We start from the raw sequence: 18,738 nt of genomic DNA, 5'->3' as shown, positions 1-18,738 counted from the left end.
GAGAGAGAGAGAGAGAGAGAGAGGAAGAGAACATCGATTTGTTGTTCCACTTATTTATTGATCCTTATATGTGCCCTGAGCAGGTATGGAATGCGTAACCTTAGCGTATCAGAACAACACTCTAAGCAACTTAGCTACCCAGGCAGGGCTTGTGTGTCTTCCTGTCAATTAATCTTTTTTTTTTTTTTGAAAGGAGTGGCTTTCTGAAAAGGGCTAGAAAATCTCCCCCTGACTTTTTTGTCTAGCCAAGCAGCATTTTAACATACTCTTAGGGGCTCATGGAGTCTCTTTTAGGAGTTACAAAAATGTTAGGAGTTTTTAACCAAAAGGAGAGAATTGTAGCATGACCACCTTACAAGAAATACAATTTGGATAAACTGCAACACAAATTACTTTCAGTCACATGTTGACTTTGGTTTCACAGTGTCAGCAGGTGCATACATGGCCCTTTTAACCTATCATCTGTGTGAGGGCAGGGTCTCCAGTGCTTAACGGGGTGATAATCATGTAGTTGGCAGCCAGTATATATTAGCTGAGTAGATGAAACACACAAAAAAGTATAGAACCAGGCCTGGCATCAAAGTTTTTGCCATTAAACTCGAAGCAAAAAAACAAGAGCACATGAATGTGATGTCAGAAAATTAAATACACTTAATTTAGGAAATATGCCTTAAGGAAGTGTTGAATAACAGTAGTTAAGGGGTTGAGTTTTTTTTACCAGGTTAAACGGGGGAGGTTATGTTAAGTTCACAGGGATTTTTGCCAAGACTTTGGGGAAAGATTTCTTATCTGGATTTTTAGAAAAATAAAATACTTGTCAACATAAATAAAAATCATACTGTTTTATATGTCTGTTTATGTATCATATATAAAATTTGGTATATGTGCTATAATATATTTTTAAAGATTTTAGTAAATAATAAATTTTTGAAAGAAATATTGGCCCCAATTCATATATGTGGGAGATGATGGACTTAATCATAGTGAGCCTAACTCTGCTCTCCTACTACTAAAAAGACTTAATGAGATATAAGATAAAAAAGAAAGGTTATGTTTTGGCAAGAAGGAAAGGGCATTATGGTTCAATACCTTCACTTAACTAACCTTTAACTATGCAATTAACATTTAAAGGAAATAAAGTTTTGGAAGTGTTATAGAGTAATTGAAGAAATGTAAAAAATAGTTAAAAGCCTATCGTCTGTTAGGAGAAATTCTTTAGATAACAGTGACAGTTATCAGAAAGTGAATTTGTGATGCATAAAAGGTGAAGAAAAATCTGCTCATTTGGTGACATAGTTACTTCTTTCCCCTTTGTTGTTTTCTTCGTGAATTTCAGCTCATTGACATTTTCAAGGATGAAACTTTCATACTGACCCAGGATTGATCTTTCAAACACAAATCTTGAAATATTTGAAAGAAACTGCTCAGTAGTAACCAGGAGCAGTGGGAGGGAGAAATGGAAGGGAATATTTGCCTATTAACTCTGTTAGAATCTAAGTTGTATTTCAAAAATTATAATTTCTAGCTTGTGCTCTTAGGAACAGCTTTTCCCTTACATTGTAGAGGGTATGTGGACTCATCTTTGTTATTTATTTAGGGAATATATGTATATATATGTAGTGATAATATCAGTAATGTACCTGAAGTTAAATGCTATTTAAAATTTTTGAAGTTCAGAGTCCTGTCCTGGCTGGTGTGGCTCAGTTGGTTGAGCATTGTCGCATGCACTGAGAGGTCGCTGGTTCGATTCCAGGTCAGGGCACATGCCCAGGTTGTGGGCTCAGTCCCCAGTAGGGGGCATGTAGGAGGCAGGCAATTGATGTTTCTCTCTTATTGATGTTACTCTCCCCCTCTCCCCTCTTCTCTGTCTCACAAAAAAAATCAATAAAAAAACATATTTTAAAGAAATAAAGTTCAGTTCACATCAGTTCACCTCTATTTTTCTTGCTCTTGCAGGAGCTTAACTATTTTCAAAGCCCCTACAGTAGATGTTTCTAGATGTGTCAGGGAATAACTTATACATTCCAGGATTTGTGTCAGCTTCCATGTAGTAGCTGTGGGGTGATTTCCCTCATCTTTTATTTTGAACCCTCTGCTGGAGCTAGTGTGGAGAGAGGGGAAGAGTTTCTTCCTGGGCACAGCTGGTGTGTACTGCATCACTCTAGGTGCTACAGGTGTGGGGTGTTCTGTGGCAAAGTGTAGAAACGTGTTTCTCCCATCTTCTCCTTTTTAAGCACATTTGATTAGAAGATACCAAAGCAATACTCATCGCATAGTTTTCCTTTCCACAGCACCCAGACATATGACTGTGTGGATAGACCATGCCTGAAGACACATCCATGAAATAGATTTGCTGCACTCAGAAACACACAGTCCTTTTCAGAATGCAGGCCTTTTTACTGATCCCATGCTGATCCTCTGATCCACACTGCCATTCCCTTAGGCAGGCTGTTTCTCTCCTAGGAAGTCCCTTAGTCCCCTGTACAAATACACTTCCCCCTGATTCCTCGGACTGTCCACATTAGTCTCTCAAACTAATGTGCCTTGAACATCTACATTTTTTCATTTTCTCTCTTGACATGTTTTGATTAGTAGCTGAAGGAGAGTCGAGGGAAATGAGTAGCACTATGTCTCTCTCTACATTGTCTTCTTTTTAATCCTCACCTGAGGATATTTTTTCCATTGACTTTTAGAGAGAGTGGAAGGGAGGGAGGGGGAGAGAGGAAGGTGGGGGAAACATCATGTGAGAAAGACGCATTGATTGATTGCCGCCTGCAAGTGCCCTGACTAGGGAAGAACCAGAGATTGAACCTGCAACCCAGGTATGTGCCCTTTACTAGGAATTGAACCCATGAACCTTCAGTCCAAAGGCCGATGCTCTAACCACTGAGCACCTGGCCAGGGGTCTGTTGTCTTCTTAACCTTCCTCTTCTATTCAGGAATTTATGGGCATAAAAACATAGTAATGTCCAATCTTATACAACATCTTTGTTTATAAAGTCTAGTCTGTATGTAAACATTAGGTATATTTAAGCATTGGCTATGATGCCACTTGTAAGATGGGATTCTAGAGGTAGCTGACTCACTAAGCACTAAGTAGCATAATGGTAGTTGGTGTCTGTTACACCTGTGAGATAATGAGTTTCTTTCCAATCCTATTTGCAAATACAGTGGGGCCTTGACTTACGAGTGTCCCGACTAACGAGTTTTTCGAGATACGAGCCGTCTCTCTGCTGATTTTTTGCTTTGAGTTGCGAGATAAAATTCGGGTTACGAGCCAGCTTCAGATACCCCACCGCTAGTTGGTGCAGCGAATGTCACAGTGAATGCCACAACATCAGCCCAGCATCACGTGTCTCACTCGTTCACAATTGATTTGACATACGAGTAATTTGAGTTACGAGCTCCGTCACGTAAGGAATTAAACTCATAAGTCAAGGCCCCACTGTAGAACCTTCTAAGCACTGGCAGTTATATAAGCTTGTGACTCAGCCACAAAATAGTATCCAGAATCACAATACATCTAAGCCCACTAAATGCATTAAATATTTTCTAGAACTGAACAGAGAAAGAAAAGATGTTACCTACGGTGGAGCTTACATCCTGAAGATGAGTCAACAGATTACCTATAGCTAGAAGAGAAACAAAGCAACAAATTTCACATTCTGAGCTAAAATTTTATTTTCAGCTTGATTCATTCTATGATACAGTTAAAACTTAAAATTGAAACGGAACATTTAAAGTATACAGAATTGATAATTTTTTGTAATTTTAAATAATGTTCCTCATCTTCCTAAGTTAACCAATAGTAAAAATTAGGCAAGTTGCCAAACTGATTCTTTGTTTTTCTTAATAACATACTTCAGGGGAAAAAACATTAAAAGAGAACAATTTTACAAAACAAGTGAATAATTTACATGTATATTTACCTGTATCAAAAATATTCTGTAAAGATGGAAATAAAGTTTTATTCTATGCAAGATAATGATATTAGTGATACAAAATAATAGATGTTCTTAATTTTCTTGGATTATAGATATGTGTTATTATATCAATATCAGTATTTCTTTTAAGTCAGAGGACATGATATTTTAAATCTTTAGTCTCATTAGTTACAGAATGGGTGCATTGAAGGTCTAGAGCAGTGATTCTCAACCTTGGCTGCACATTAGAATCACCTGGGAATCTTTTTAAAATCCTGATTTCTGGGCCTCATCCTCCAGAAATTCTGTTTCTTTGTTATGGGGTGGGGCTACAACATTAGTAACAAAGAAACAATTTCCGGAGGATGAGGCCCAAAAATCAGGATTTTAAAAAGATTCCCAGGTGATTCTAATGTGCAGCCAAGGTTGAGAACCACTGGGCTAGAGCTTAATGGAAATGCAACATTGAGTGGGAGGACATAAGGGATAAATGGAGAGAACAAAAAAGCACTTAGAGTAGAACATGATACCGTTGTTTCCCCTGGGACTCATGGTATATGTTGCCTATTCATTTTTTTTATGTGGAAAAATCTATAACATAAAATTTACCATTTACTAATTTTTGACATTAAGTATATTTACATTGTTGTTCAACCATCATCACTATTTCCAGACCTTTTCATCACCCCAAACAGAAACAGTATACTTGTTCAGCAGTTACTCCCAATTTCCCTCTGTCCCCAGGCCCTGGTAACCTCTATTCTACTCTAAGAATTTGTCTCTTTTAGATTCCATATGTATGTGGATTCATGCAATATTTGTCCTTTTGTTTCTATCATCCTTGGTTCATGCATGCTTTGGCATGTATCAAAACTTCATTTTTGGCCGGATAATATCTCTTTGGATATATACCACATTTGATTAATTTATATGTCGGTAGACAAACCTATTATTCTAGCTATTGAATAATGATGATGTGAACATTTGTGTACAAGTATCTGTTTGAGACCCACAGCAACTGTTTTCAGTTCTTTTTGGTATATACCTAGGGATGGAATTGTTTGGTCGTATGGTAATCGCTAGTTTGTTTATTTTAATCTTGAGTGTTGAAAAGTAATTCTGTTTGATTTCTGAGAAACCACCAATATGTAAACACTCTGGTCTTATATATTTATTTTCCCTCCCCTTTGTACTATTGTTTTAATATATTACATCTTAGTACATTGCATGCTCATCAACATAGATTTATAATTATTATTTTATGCATTTGATTTCTAAATTATACAGAAAGAAGTACAGGAGTTATAAACCGAAAGTACAATAACATTGGATTTTATATTTACCTATGTAGTTACCTCTATAATCACTTTTTATTTCTTTTTATGTCTTTGATTTATTGTTTAGTGTTCTTTCATTTCTGCTTATAGGGCCTCCTTTAGTATTTCTTGCAGGACAGACTTGCTAGCAATAAATTATCTGTTTTTAGTTTTATTTTGTTAATTTGGGATTGTCGTAGTTTCTCCTTTATTTTTGAAGGACGGTGTATTTTATGGATATGGAATTCTTGGTTGAAAGTTTTAATTTTTTTTTATTTTAGGACTTCAGATACGTTGTTCCCCTACCTTTTGGCTCCCATGGAACAAATTAGATATTAATTTTATTGACAATCCCTTGAATGTAACAATTTATTTCTTACTGCTTTAAAAATTATTTTTCTTTATTTCTGACCACTTGATTAGAAAGTACCTAGTGTGAACCTGTTGGATATTCTGCTTATAGTTGATGAGCTTCTTAGATGTGTGTATTTAATGTTTCATCAGATTTGGGGATATTTTTTTCTGTCCCTTTCCTTTTTTCCTGGGAATCCTGTGATGCACATGTCCGTATGCTTGATGGTATCCCACCCATCCCTCAGGCTCTGTTTATTTTTCTTTATACTTTTTTCTTCTCCTCAAACTGGATCTTTTTAATTTCCTATCTTCACATCACTAATTCTTTCTTCTGTGTGCTCCAATCTGCTGTTGAATCCCTTAAGTTAATTTTTCATTTCAGTTACTGTATTTGTCACCTCCAGAATTTCTGTTTGATTTCTTTTTATATCTTCTGTCTTTATTGATATTCTCATTAAATTCACACATTATTTTTCTGGTTTCTTTAATTATTTGTGCATAGTTTCTTTTAGCGCATTGAGTATATTCAATTTAAGACAGTTGATTTAAACTTTTTGACTAGTAACTCCAAAGTCTGAGCTTCTTCAGGGGGAGTTTCTGTCAAATTCTTTTTTCCTGAGCATAGGCAATTCTTTTCTGGTTGTTTTTTGGTTTTGTTTTGCATACTTTGTAATTTTTGTTGTTGTTGAGAACTGACATTTGAGTCTATTATAACCTGGAAATCTGATTCTTTCACTCCTTACAGACAGCTTATTTTTATTTGCTAAGGTCTATAGATATCTGTGACGTTTCTAAACACTTTTTGCAAAGTGTACTTTCCTTGTGTGTGGTCACTGAAGTTTGGGTTTTATTATCACTGGTGTCAGCCAGTGATCTGGTTCCAAATTGCAGGGGAATTGTTTCTGTCTATTCAGATCGTCTGATTGATGCCAGTAGTGAAAGCTGCTGCGACCCAAAAGGGTAGACACCAAGGCAGACATTTTCACTGTTCCTTCAGGGGGTTGCCAAGCCAAGCAAAACGTATAGCTTCAAATTTTAGAGAACGAGGCCCTCCTGCCTACCCTGGCATCAGCCAGGAACTATCCGCACAGTGATGCTGAGGAATGGAAAATGGTACCCGTTTTGTACATGTCATTCTCGTAACAGAGAGCAGTGACTTTCTTCATGAAACACTTACCTTGTTGTAAATATTCAGTCAGGTGCCTGAGTTCTGAAATAGTTTATTTAAATCACTCTTTCTAGCTCAGTGGTGGTGTTGCTGTAGGACTAATCCCTGGAACTTCCTTCTCTGCCAATCTGTGTCAATCCTTACCATCTTAATTCTTTGTTTCTTACTTTTTTCCTTTTCATATGTCTTTTGAAATCCCACACAAGTTCCCAATAGGTTGGTTGCAGGCTAATGCAATAATAATTAGAATTGTACCAAAGTCCAAAATAAACCAGGTTGATAAGAATTAATCAATTGTGCCGAAACCGGTTTGGCTCAGTGGATAGAGCGTTGGCCTGTGGTCTGAAAGGTCCCAGGTTCAATTCCAATATATATGTTATATATATGAATTAATCAATTGTGAGTCTCTTATGAGTCAGACTTTAGCATGCATCAGACTTCATCACTTTGATTGAGTCTTCATTAAAGTGGAATGCATTATGTATTTAAATATAGAATTGTGAATAATGGGTGATTTTTTTTACAGGTTTACTGTGGGTTTATAAGACTGAAAATGATTCCAAATTTTGCCAGTTATGAAGAGTGCACTTGGTTTATTATTGTTGTTGCACATGATTTAATGTCTTCATAGTATTTTTGTTAATTATTATGATAGAAAATAAAGCTTAAAAATCATGTTATAGATTTAAGACCCTGAAAGTTGGTCAGTTTAATGCTATGTGATGTCATTTATTGTTATATGATCTTTTTATTTAACTTTTATATTTAGTGCATAGTAACTATATATATTCACATTAAATTATAGTTTGTTTGTTTTTTGTTAAGTTATTTTAGGAAGAGGGGTGGAAACTAGTACTATAACAGAACCACAATCAGAAATGTATCTATTCTATTTTATCACTTTTTGAGTTGTTAATGCATGTTTAATAATTCTAATAAAATACTAAACATATATACTTTTATTTTTTTAGAACCTTGTTAAATATCTTCCAGAGCAGAAGGTTCTCAATGAATTAGCGCAGCTGAAGAATGAGTATGATGACCTTTGTGAGCCTGAACAATTTGGAGCTGTGGTACGTATCTAGCACAAGGGCTCACAAACTCAACTTGGAGGTAACACTTATCAGAAAGAGTGAAAAGAAAGACAGTTCAATTGTGGACTTTTGTTTTACTATATAGCTACATAATTAATATAATATTGGCTATCAGGCAAAAAAACAACCAAAAAAAAAAAAAAACCCCAAACAAATGACCCTCCTTGTTTGTTATTTGTCATGGCATTGAAAAATAAAGAAATTAATATTTATTTTCTTTAAACATTTAATTATTTTGTATCTAGAGAGAAGAAGGTAGAGAATGAGAGAGAGAAATGTAGATGTGATAGAAAAACACAGATCAGTTGCCTCCTATACGGAACCCAAGCAACCCAACCGGGGATCCGACCCACAGCCTGGTTATGTGCCCTGACTGGGAATCAAACCTGCAACCATTTGTCTATGGGACAATGCTCCAACCAACTGAGCCACACTGGACAGGAATTAATATTTATATCTTATAAAATATTTCAAAATATTTCATAGGAAGTGCTCCATACCAGTTCTGCTATTTAATTAGTATATGAAAAATAGTATATGTATAATTATATTGGATATTTTTTTCTATTTGGATCTTAATGATAGAAGTTTGCACCCCCCCCCCCAAATTTAAGCTAATAAAAAGGGTACTAATTACATAGTTAACAACATTTTGGACTTTTTTGTGGTGGTATATATTATGTCAGAAAAAGCACAAGAATTTTTATATTTCCTATAGAGTGTCATTAATTCATTAAAGGTTTTAAATACACTGTTTCAAGTGGAAAAAGAATCTCCTAAATACACATTATGCTTTAATGAGGTTAAATCACTATTGGAATGTATTATGTTTACTTATCCCCTCTTTATTTTAAGGGGTACAAATGATGGCTAGGTATACATTATGTATTAAAGAATACAGTTATATGTTTTAAGTACTCCCCAAATATGCTATTCAAATAATTGCCACCAAAAAAAGGTAGGAAAGAGGGCATAATGATTTATTTAATTTCTCAGAGGAAGAGCTGTTTTTGATTTAGATGCACAATACAAGTTTGTTGGCTATAGGATTAAGCAGTTCTAGTACAGCTGCCAGCTTTCCCCTGCTCCCTGAACAGTTTCCATCTGCCTGCGAAGACTTCAAATTACCATCAGACCTAATAGCCCAACACAGTGTCAGCTTCATCCAAAATATTTTATAACCCTTTTAATAGTCATATATCTGAATTGATCCGATTTGGTACTTTGCAATTTAAAAATCCTGTTTAAAGTCTCAATGTGATAGATGGGACAGAGAATGTTCCTTTTGAACATGTGCATTAACTGCTTGCCCTTATTTAGAGTTTATTAATTCTCAGATATGGTATTGCATACACTGATATAGGAGAATTCTTTCAAATCCTTGGAAAGCAAATCAGGACTGTATATTTGGGATGGGATAGAACATGTAAATGTGCCTGAGGAAGATCTTTCTCTCATTTTTGATTTAGGTAAATTAATCTGACCTGGCTAAATATTATTTATTAAATAGCAGCACTTTAGTGCAGTGTTAAATACTGAAGTTTTCTAGACCAAAGTTCATACTTAAAACCTAAGCTGCTTGAATTCTTATTGTAATTGAAGCTAGGCTGTGTACCATCTGAGAATTCAGCTGTGTCAGACGGTGATGAGTTTTACAGTAGGTACACCACACAATTTCTCTGAAGCCATTTTTTTTCTGAATGTAGTTTATCTTGGAAGATGTATTAGTTTTCCAAGCAAGTCCTTCAAGAGGCATATCCTTGGTACCACACTGTTAAAATGAAGTTTGGGGACATAAAAAGCAATATACCTTCTGAACTTAAAGCAAAATAGAAAATGGAAGAGATTTCTTGTTTATGCACCTAACCCAAATAATCATTGCGCTGTGTACACGAAGTCACCTGGTCCTCTTATTTACTCTCCCCATGCATAGCTACATGTCTGGAGGGAAAAACGTCAAGGACATTACAAAGTAGTTTGTGCTATGGGAATTTTCTAAGGCAGTATCAATCAGTATTTGCCAAATAAAGTCTAGATCATCTATATATATAAAAAGCCAGTGACCCGAATGCTGTAACGACCGGTTGCTATGATGCCCACTGCGGCTAGCCAGCCAGCCTTACCGGGGGTGGGGCCAGCTGGCCAACCCCTCATGGCCTTTCCCCCAGCCAGCCCTGCCCCCGGTAGGCCCCCACCACCCTGATCGGCCCACAGCCCCTCCCTCCAGCTGGCTCCACCCCTGATTGCCCCCCTTACACCAATAGGGGAGAGGACCAGCAGCAAACTTCCTGCAGCCCCTCCTCTTGCCTGGCCCCAACCCAGATTGGCCCTCCCACCCCAATCAGGGGCAGGGCTGGCAGGCCAATTACCTGAGGCCACTCCCCCTGGCCGGCACCATCCCCAATGGGCCCCAGCACCCCATCAGCCCGTGGCCCCTCCCCTCAGCCATCTCTGCCCTCGGTCAGCCCCCCGTACTCCAATCGGGAGTGGGGCTGACTTGCCAACCTCCCATAGCTGCCGATCCCCAATAGACCCTCCCACCCCATTTGGGGGAGGGGCCTGCTGGCCCACCATGCATGAATTCGTGCACTGGGCCTCTAGTCTTATATATTGTAAAAGGTATTTGAGATAATATTATGCCTCAGTCTTTTAAGCATGTATGCTTGGCAGTGATTAGGACAAGTCTTATATACAATAGGCAACTGATAAATGCTTATTAAATTGAATTATAGGACAATTATTAAACCCAAGTGGAAGCCTGAGATTGAAACTAGCATATTTTAGATCTATAAAAGTGAAAATTATGTTAAAATATATTTCTCCTGGTCTGTGTCGAAATTCAATTCACTTCTGTGTGGCTATACCCAAATACCCTTTAACCATCCAATTTGATCAAAAAGCTACATTTAGGACAACTTTGGAAATGTGTAGAATCATCTGCACTAATGAGAAGAGAGGCTTTTGATCTCTTCCCCCATGAAAGCGATTAGCGTAGTCTTCTTAAAATCTCTAGTCATTTTACGACATCTGTATCAAAAACCTTCAGTGTCCCCCAGAATTTACAGAATAAAACCCACTCTCCTTAGCCTTCTCATCCCACCTCTTACTCTCTGGCTTTATATATCCCTGTTCTCTTTGGTGCACTCACTGAATTGGTGTCTTTATGACATTTTAGCTTTTACCTCAGCAGGGCTCTCATTGCCATTTCAGCAGTTATTTTACTTGTTTCTATTCAGTGGTCTTTCATTTTTTATAGCAGCTCTATCATTTCTTACCTGCCCTCCTCAAGTCTTCTCCCTCCCCTCTGCATTCTTTTCACTTACTACAAGCAACCTAATCTCTTCCATGCACTTTGGCTTCAGAGCCTCCAATATTTCTTCTCCCTACAATGGTATCTCTACCTACAATGTCTTTTACTGACTTACTAGAGGCCCAGTGCATGAAATTTGCACACAAGTAGGGCCCCTAGCAGATGCTGGCTGCTGGCTGGGGCTTCCCATCCCAGGCTGCCGTGTGCCAGCTGGGGCCTTCCTTCATCCTGTGCTGCCCCCTGGTGGTCAGCACAATGTCCTAGCGAGTGATCAAACTCCAGGTCGGTTGAACTCTGGAGGGGACACTTTGCATATTAGGCTTTTATATATATAGATTCTCTATCAAACCTCAGAAAGAGGGATATTTTATTTACTGTGACTACTATTGTTGTTATTAGCGATAGAAACAAAATGTATTGAGGAGTTAGTGTAAGAGACCACGCTAAGCAAATTTCGCATAGCATCTCACAACTTCCTCACAACCCTGTGAGATTTGTACTGTTATTAACTCCACATTATGGATGATGAAACAGGCCAAGTAAGGCTGCGAAGCTTGTCCAAGGTTACACAGTAAGTAGTAGATTCGTAATTCAAACCTAGGAATCCTGACTTCATAGACAGAGCTTTTAACCACTGTGCTGTACTGGTGTTTGTGTGTGTCATTTGTGCATGTGTGTGAGTTGCTCTGCTAAGTGCTAATTTCCTTATCTCTGCTTGGGACATTATTATCCCCTGACTACTTTAGTTCTCTTGTTCTGTTGCCTGTTCAGTTTTTCAGTTTCCACCCTACTTTTCTCTCCAGAAAATATATATATATATATATATTCGTCAGTCACTCAGAACCTGAAAGTGAATGAATGGATAGCTGGATAGATGTTTGAATAAAAATCCTTCATTGGCCCCAAGGGGCCCTGATACCTACTTCCCCCTCTCCATTTCCTAGCACTAGGGTTTTTTTTGTTTAAAGTTTAGCTCCTTTGACTCTCTACTTCCTTACCTTCAATGAACAGCATCAGAATTCTGCCTTAAATAATGCACTGAAACAGATCTATGAGAGTTCCTTCATTGCTTCCTAATTTGATCAGATCCACTCACTTCTCTCTATCTGTGTAATAAATTTACCACTGTAGGCCAAGCCAGCATCATCATTGCCTTTAACCATTATGATATACTTTTAGCCTGTTTTCCTGCTTGCAATTTTGCCCTTCTCCAAATCAGTCTCAGCAAAGCTGTCGATGTGACATTTTTAGAATGCATTTTTGTTGTATCTTCATACTATTTATCTGCTTAACGCGTCGGTGATTTGGATGGCACTCGGGCTACAATATGAACTCCTTATCCCAACTTACCACCTCTCCTACTTTTATCTGCTGCTGTTTGCTTTCTTGCTCATTATGCCTCAGCCACGTTGTATTTCTCACTTTTTAAAACTTACCTGCTCTTTCCTGCCTCTGGCCCGGTTATGCATGCTGCTCCCTGATACTCCCACTCCCTGCCTCTCTCCTGCTTATTCTTCGAGGGAGTCTCAGCTTAAATCTCATTCTCCGGGTGACACCTTCATTTACCTATCAATCAAAATTAGGTCTGCCTATTAAATTCTCTCACAGCACGGTTTTTCTAGAAATTATGGTTTTTAATTAAATGTTTATTTGAAAGGTTTTTTAATTTAATGTCTATAAACCCCTACTAGATTGCAATTTCTGCAAGTGCATGTGTCATGTTAATTTTATTCACGTGATATGTACTTAAATGGTTCTTGAATGTAGTAGTATGAAGGCAAATTCAAGTGGACTCCTCTCAGGCCTAATTCCTTATCCTTGTTGCCCTTCAGCCTCCTTGACTGTAAACTTTTCTTTCCTTGCATTTTCTAACAATAAATACTCTTTCTTGATTTTATTTATATAACTCTTGGCAGCACCCTGTAGAGTTTGCATTTTTATATAATTTCCTGGATGATAAAAACAGAATCTCATGAGTTACGAATATGCCAGAAGTGAGCTTACTCCTGCCAGATTCATAAAATCATTATCAAACAAACAAACAAAAACAAATAAAATTGGTAACACTGGGGGGAATCTGGTTTTGACTTTTTGAAAGAAATAAACATATCTGAGACAGGGACAGGGCTGCTAAGCTTTCTCTAAACTTTTTAGGATTTTCTTAGCGGCCACATCATTGGGTTTCTTGTATTCACATGTATAAAGTTAAAAAGAAACCCACAGAAAAGAGACAAAGAAAAAAGAAACAAAACAACCTAGGGACCTTTCCTCTGTCTAGAGGTAGACCTCCTGGTAAGAGGGCTATGCTAGTTCCCACACCTTCTATGATCAATAATTCTTTTCTTTAGGGGGCTAGATTGACTGCATAGCTCCCCACTGGTACATCACTGTAATTGTGCTGTACCTTTACTGGGGGGAAAAGCACAGATCTTTGAAAGCTCTGCCTGTTAGAACCCCCAGCAGGAGCTCTTAGACTCTTCGCAGTGTGTTTGCGGCTCAGCTGTTCTCCAACCTCAGAGCTATGGAAATTCCCACTTGTGTTGCACTGAGGATAGAGACCCATACTGTGTGTATCTATTAAACTAACACATCTTCTGAGAAAAAGAAGGCAATAATTAGTTCTCTTCGTAATCGGTATTTTGTTTCTCTGACTTCAAAATTACCCACATTTTTTCAATTAAAATATTGTAAAGCTATAATCTAACAAAAAGATGTTAAGATAGCGTTGTGCATAAAAGCATTTATAACAAAAGCACAGATTATGTGATATTGCTGACAGTGCACTTCATTTTCTTTTTTTCTCTTTCCACACAACTATATGAAGAAGGATGAGTGTATTTGTGCCTATAGATGGAAGTGCAACTATAAAGTCTCCATGCTTTTTAATTTTTTAAAGCCCCACAAGAGCTTATGAGCTCTATTCAAGATAGCTTAACCAGGTGAAAAGGAAATTCTTAAAAGCTTTCTTTTCCTCCTGCATATCATCAAAGGCAATTACTTTGGATGGAAAATTGTAGCTCCTCTGTTCTACTAATATTAAATCATTATTCAGGTTTGCATATTCATTGGGAAAATCACGTTTTTCTTTATTTTATCTGCATGCGTTCAGAGTGTTCAGCATTTTGATATGTAATGCCTTGATTGTTTCTATTTTCATTCTTTCTGTCAATGTGAATGCTTGCTCTTACATCTAGATGTGCATTCATTTTATCTGAGAAAAAGCTGGTTTAATAACTTTGAGATCAGGTGAAGAAAACTCGCCATGATTCATTCTCAAATCCATGCATTTATATTCTTGTTCATGTCATTAATTTCTCATAATAATCCATTTGTGACAGGATTAGCTTATTTCCATCAGCTTTTGCAATAAAAATAAAGTTAAAAAACATCTGAAAACTGAATATTCATATTAAGTCTATGGATGTCAATCAGTTTTGCTATTGATTGCATTTCATTAAATTGAAAAAAATCAAATATTAACCCCTTCCTCCCTACGGCAATAAGCCCTAATATGACAGCGTAGCAGCACAGTATATGTGCGCATGGTCGTTCTTGGCCTCAAACAGCTGTTTTTAGAAGGATATTTTGAAAGTTTTTGCTCAAATTCTTAATATGATTTTTCTGAGTTTACAGTGCCTTTTGGGATAGACATTGTTACTGTGTTCTGTTCCAGGTCAGGCGAGTAGATGTTTGTTGATGCATAATTTCCACATATCACTATCTTTGGGGAAAATATTCTTTATCAGCACATCATTATTTTTCTGGTATAGAGTCAGTTTTCAACACTCTATTTTTCAAAAGCCTCATTTTACAGATTAACTATTACTCTTATCTCACTTGACATGTAATACACAGACATTTGCTGTTGACTCCAGAGAGCAGGCATGTTAGTATTAATTATTTTGTCCAGGCCAGATGCTAGGTGTACTGCAGGAAGTGCAGCAAAGAGTAGAAGAAACCCTGCACTCGAGGAGGTGTTATTAAAAGAGGGTAAGAAAATTATTGAGCAGAGAATCCCAGATGTCCCTGCTTTAATCACAGATGTCTCTGCTTTATTTCCGTACTAACAGGAAGAATTTTGCTCCATCATTGAGTATGGATCTCACAACTTTTATAGGCAGTTCTGCCTGCTGTATAACTTAAGTCCACCCATCTATGTGACTTCATTTTCATCCCCTTTATTATAGTCACTGGTACAAAATTATTTCGTATATTCAATGTGCAGTGGATCCTAATATTTAACTATTTAGGAAAAACACATGTAACAAATGTGTATTTGCTACAAATATATCTGTCAATTCTAATGAAGTCTTAACATTATATTTTGAAGAGGCTAGAAGATCAGTTAGGCGCAGATACGACGGCAGTTGAGGTGTGTCTCTTAGCAGTGTAAAAGCAATAACAGAAATAACCTTAAACATAAGGGACACATGACTGCAGGAGTGGCTTGTGGCCATCTCCTCCCCCCTCACACATGACTTTTATACTTGGTGCCTCTGTACTTTCTTTCTGGATTCTTTTGGTCGTTTGGCAGTAGATCAATATTCAGCAGCTGTATAGGTAGTGAAGTGTATAAAATTCAAATTATATATAAACAAAACTGTGTCCAACTCTTTGGGGAAATAACCCACTTGTAGCGGCTCTCACTAAAGCTGTCAATGCACTTTTTTTTAATATAGTGCAGATCAGATGAAGAAATGAGAGCTGCTTGATGTGATTTGATAGACAAGTACCTCATAACCCAAATAAATGCCTACATAATGCAACACCATGGTCAGCATCCCTCAGCACTTCAAGGGATGAATTATAAAACAAAGAAATGCTGCGAGGGACCACAACTAAAAACAAACATACATTTCAGCTGAGTTTTTTGTTTTATTTACTTATATCACTTAGGCCCTCTCAAGTGCCTTTATGAGACATGAGCCTTTTAATAATTGTATCGGTGGCTGGGGATGTTGCTCAGTGCTTTCTATGATTTCTAACCTTAGTTATCCAAGACATTTCCTTACACACCTAAATCCTTTAATGGAGATTCAACTGTTGTCTATCAGTGACTGTTCATAAAAATTCACACTTATTATTGTATCAAATTCTATTAGTACCATCAGTGTGTGCTGATTTGTTGCTTCTGTTAAGAGAACAACCACCATAGCTTCACCTCCTTCATAGGGTCTTGATTTTACAATAACAGTTTTAGTGATAACATTTCTAATAGGAAGGATATGTTTCAACTGGCTAAAGGGAGCAGAGAACAAAATTTGCAGTGTATTCAATACACAATGAGCACTGTTCTTCACCAAGCCTGGAAACACGCATTCCTTATTTATTTCTCCGGCCATTTTGAATACTTACTAATAGTGTCTCTGCCTCTAATCTCTGTTCCATCTGCTCGTGCATACTGTTCCCAATATGGCTCAGGAGGCAGTGTGGTATAGTGGTTGAGAGTCTGGGTTCTGTGGCTTAACTGCCTCAGTTCAATCGTCGTGCTCCTCAGCATGTGATTTGACATTGTGCAAGTTACTTAGTATTTCTGTGCCTTACTTTCCTCATCTTTAGAATGAAGCTAATGCTAATCATCTTTTCCTAGTGTTGTTTTCAGAATCAAGTAACTACATATATAGAGTATGTATAACATATATATAACACATCTATGTATATAAAAGCCTAAGCGACCAAATGACCAGTCGACTGGTCGCTATGATGCGCACTGACCACTAGGGGGCAGATGTTCAATGCAGGAGCTGCCCCCTGGTGGTCAGTGTGCTCTCATAGCTAACCTCCCGCTGTCAGCTGACCTCCCATGGCCCCTCCCCTCGGACAGCCAGCCCCGGTGGCCCCAATCAGAACCTCCCACAGCCCCTCCCCCTGGCCAACCTCCAGCAGCCCCAATTGGCCCCCAACGCCAGCCAGGCCAGGGGACCCAACCTGTGCATGAATTCATGCACCGGGCCTCTAGTATATAATAAAATACTATGTAAAAAAGCATCTTGCACAAAGTACTCAATAAATGTCAATCACTGTTATTATTGTTGTTACTATTATTATTAAAGTCCATTTTTGGTCAGATTATTTCAGTTTGAAACGGATCAGATCCATGCTCTTTGAGTTTGTTAGGCCAAGGATTGAAATACAAAGCTCTGAATGGATAGAAATATGGAAGAAGCCCTGGCTGGTGTGCTCAGTGGTTAGAGTATCGGCCCTTGCATTGAAGTTTCATGGGTTCTATTCCTGGTCAAGGGCATATGCCTGGGTTGCAGGTTCAATCCCCAGCCCCAGTCAGGGCGTGTGCATGAGGCAACCAATTGATGTGTCTCTCACATTAATGTTTCTCCTCTCCTCTTCTTTCCCCTCCCCTCCTCTCCTGTCTCCTCCTCTCCTCTCCCCTCCCCTCCCCTCTTCTCTTCCCTTCCCTTCCCTTCCCTTCCCTTCCTTTCCCATCCCTTCCCTTCTCTCTCTCTCTCTACCTCTCCCTACCTCTCTCTCCCTTCCTCTCTCTCTGGAAATCAATGGAAAAATTATCCTTGGGTGAGGACTAACAACAACAAAAATATGAATGAAGACAAGTGGTATTAGAACTGAAGTAAGACTAAAAATGTATGTCAGCCTCTGGTTTAAATTCCTTGTTGATTAGGGACCAAGGCCCTCCTGGTAATCTGGGTCCCAACAGCCCTATATAGCATGGCCAGAAGGGCAGGTAGGTACATGCTGACTAGCACATGGGCAAAGTATCTCTGACTTTTTTAACCATGAGGGACACTGAAAAACTACTCCCTAAATATCTAAAATGATACAAAACATGCTTCTGTGCTAATGATGGCCAGTTACCAGTGAAAGGAAAGGAAAAATACAGAGGAATTTGGAGGCAGTGGTAGAGGCCTAAGTAAAGGAAGAAAAAAACATGGAAAATTTTAGAGAAATTCCCACAGAAACATGCATAAGGAGACTTACACTTCATATGGAGACACAGACTTTGATGTTGTTATCTTCTCATTTTGTGGCCTTTACATGGGCTCTTCAGGTACTTTTGTCTAAATTCTGCCCCTAGTCTTATGCCTCATATATCCTTACCCTATCATAAGCCTTTCTCACAACCATTCTTTCTACATCTTCCTTTTGGTCCCAGACCAATTGATGTGTCTCTCACATTAATGTTTCTCCTCTCCTCTTCTTTCCCCTCCCCTCCTCTCCTGTCTCCTCCTCTCCTCTCCCCTCCCCTCCCCTCCCTCCCTCCCACACTGGGGTACGGTAGAACGAAGGGGTGCTCTTCAGATATCACCCGGCTCAAGGTACAAGGGAAAGAAGAATTCTCAGACACCCAATCATTCTCGGAAATAATTATCAGAGAATTGGAAACACAGACTATGTCCATAAAGAAGATGGACTTGGAAATCAGGCACCTGGAAAAAAGCTATAAAAGTACCCCAGACACCCTGCCTGGGGCAAAGCAAGAAACCCCTCCTAGAGCACCCGCATGGCCTGACAGAGATGCCAGGCTGCTGGGAGGAGGGTGTTTCTGTCATGCCCGGTGGGTCACCAGGGAAAGCTGAGAGGATTGGGGGCTGTTTTGTTC

The 18,738-nt window shown here is 38.3% G+C and overlaps 1 protein-coding gene across 1 annotated transcript in view; it reads left to right on the top strand.

Annotated features, from left to right (window-relative positions):
- Positions 1-18,738, top strand: part of DIAPH2 (diaphanous related formin 2) — an 870,032-nt gene that overhangs the window by 385,511 nt on the left and 465,783 nt on the right. Inside the window, exon 21 of the mRNA XM_015571867.1 lies at positions 7,733-7,834. Within this exon, the coding sequence (XP_015427353.1) occupies positions 7,733-7,834 (102 nt within the window). The remainder of the gene's footprint in view (positions 1-7,732; positions 7,835-18,738) is intronic.

This window comes from Myotis davidii, unplaced genomic scaffold, assembly GCF_000327345.1.
Source record: "Myotis davidii unplaced genomic scaffold, ASM32734v1 scaffold1693, whole genome shotgun sequence".
NCBI classification, from domain to species: domain Eukaryota; kingdom Metazoa; phylum Chordata; class Mammalia; order Chiroptera; family Vespertilionidae; genus Myotis; species Myotis davidii.
This window is presented reverse-complemented; position numbering and strand designations above follow the sequence as displayed.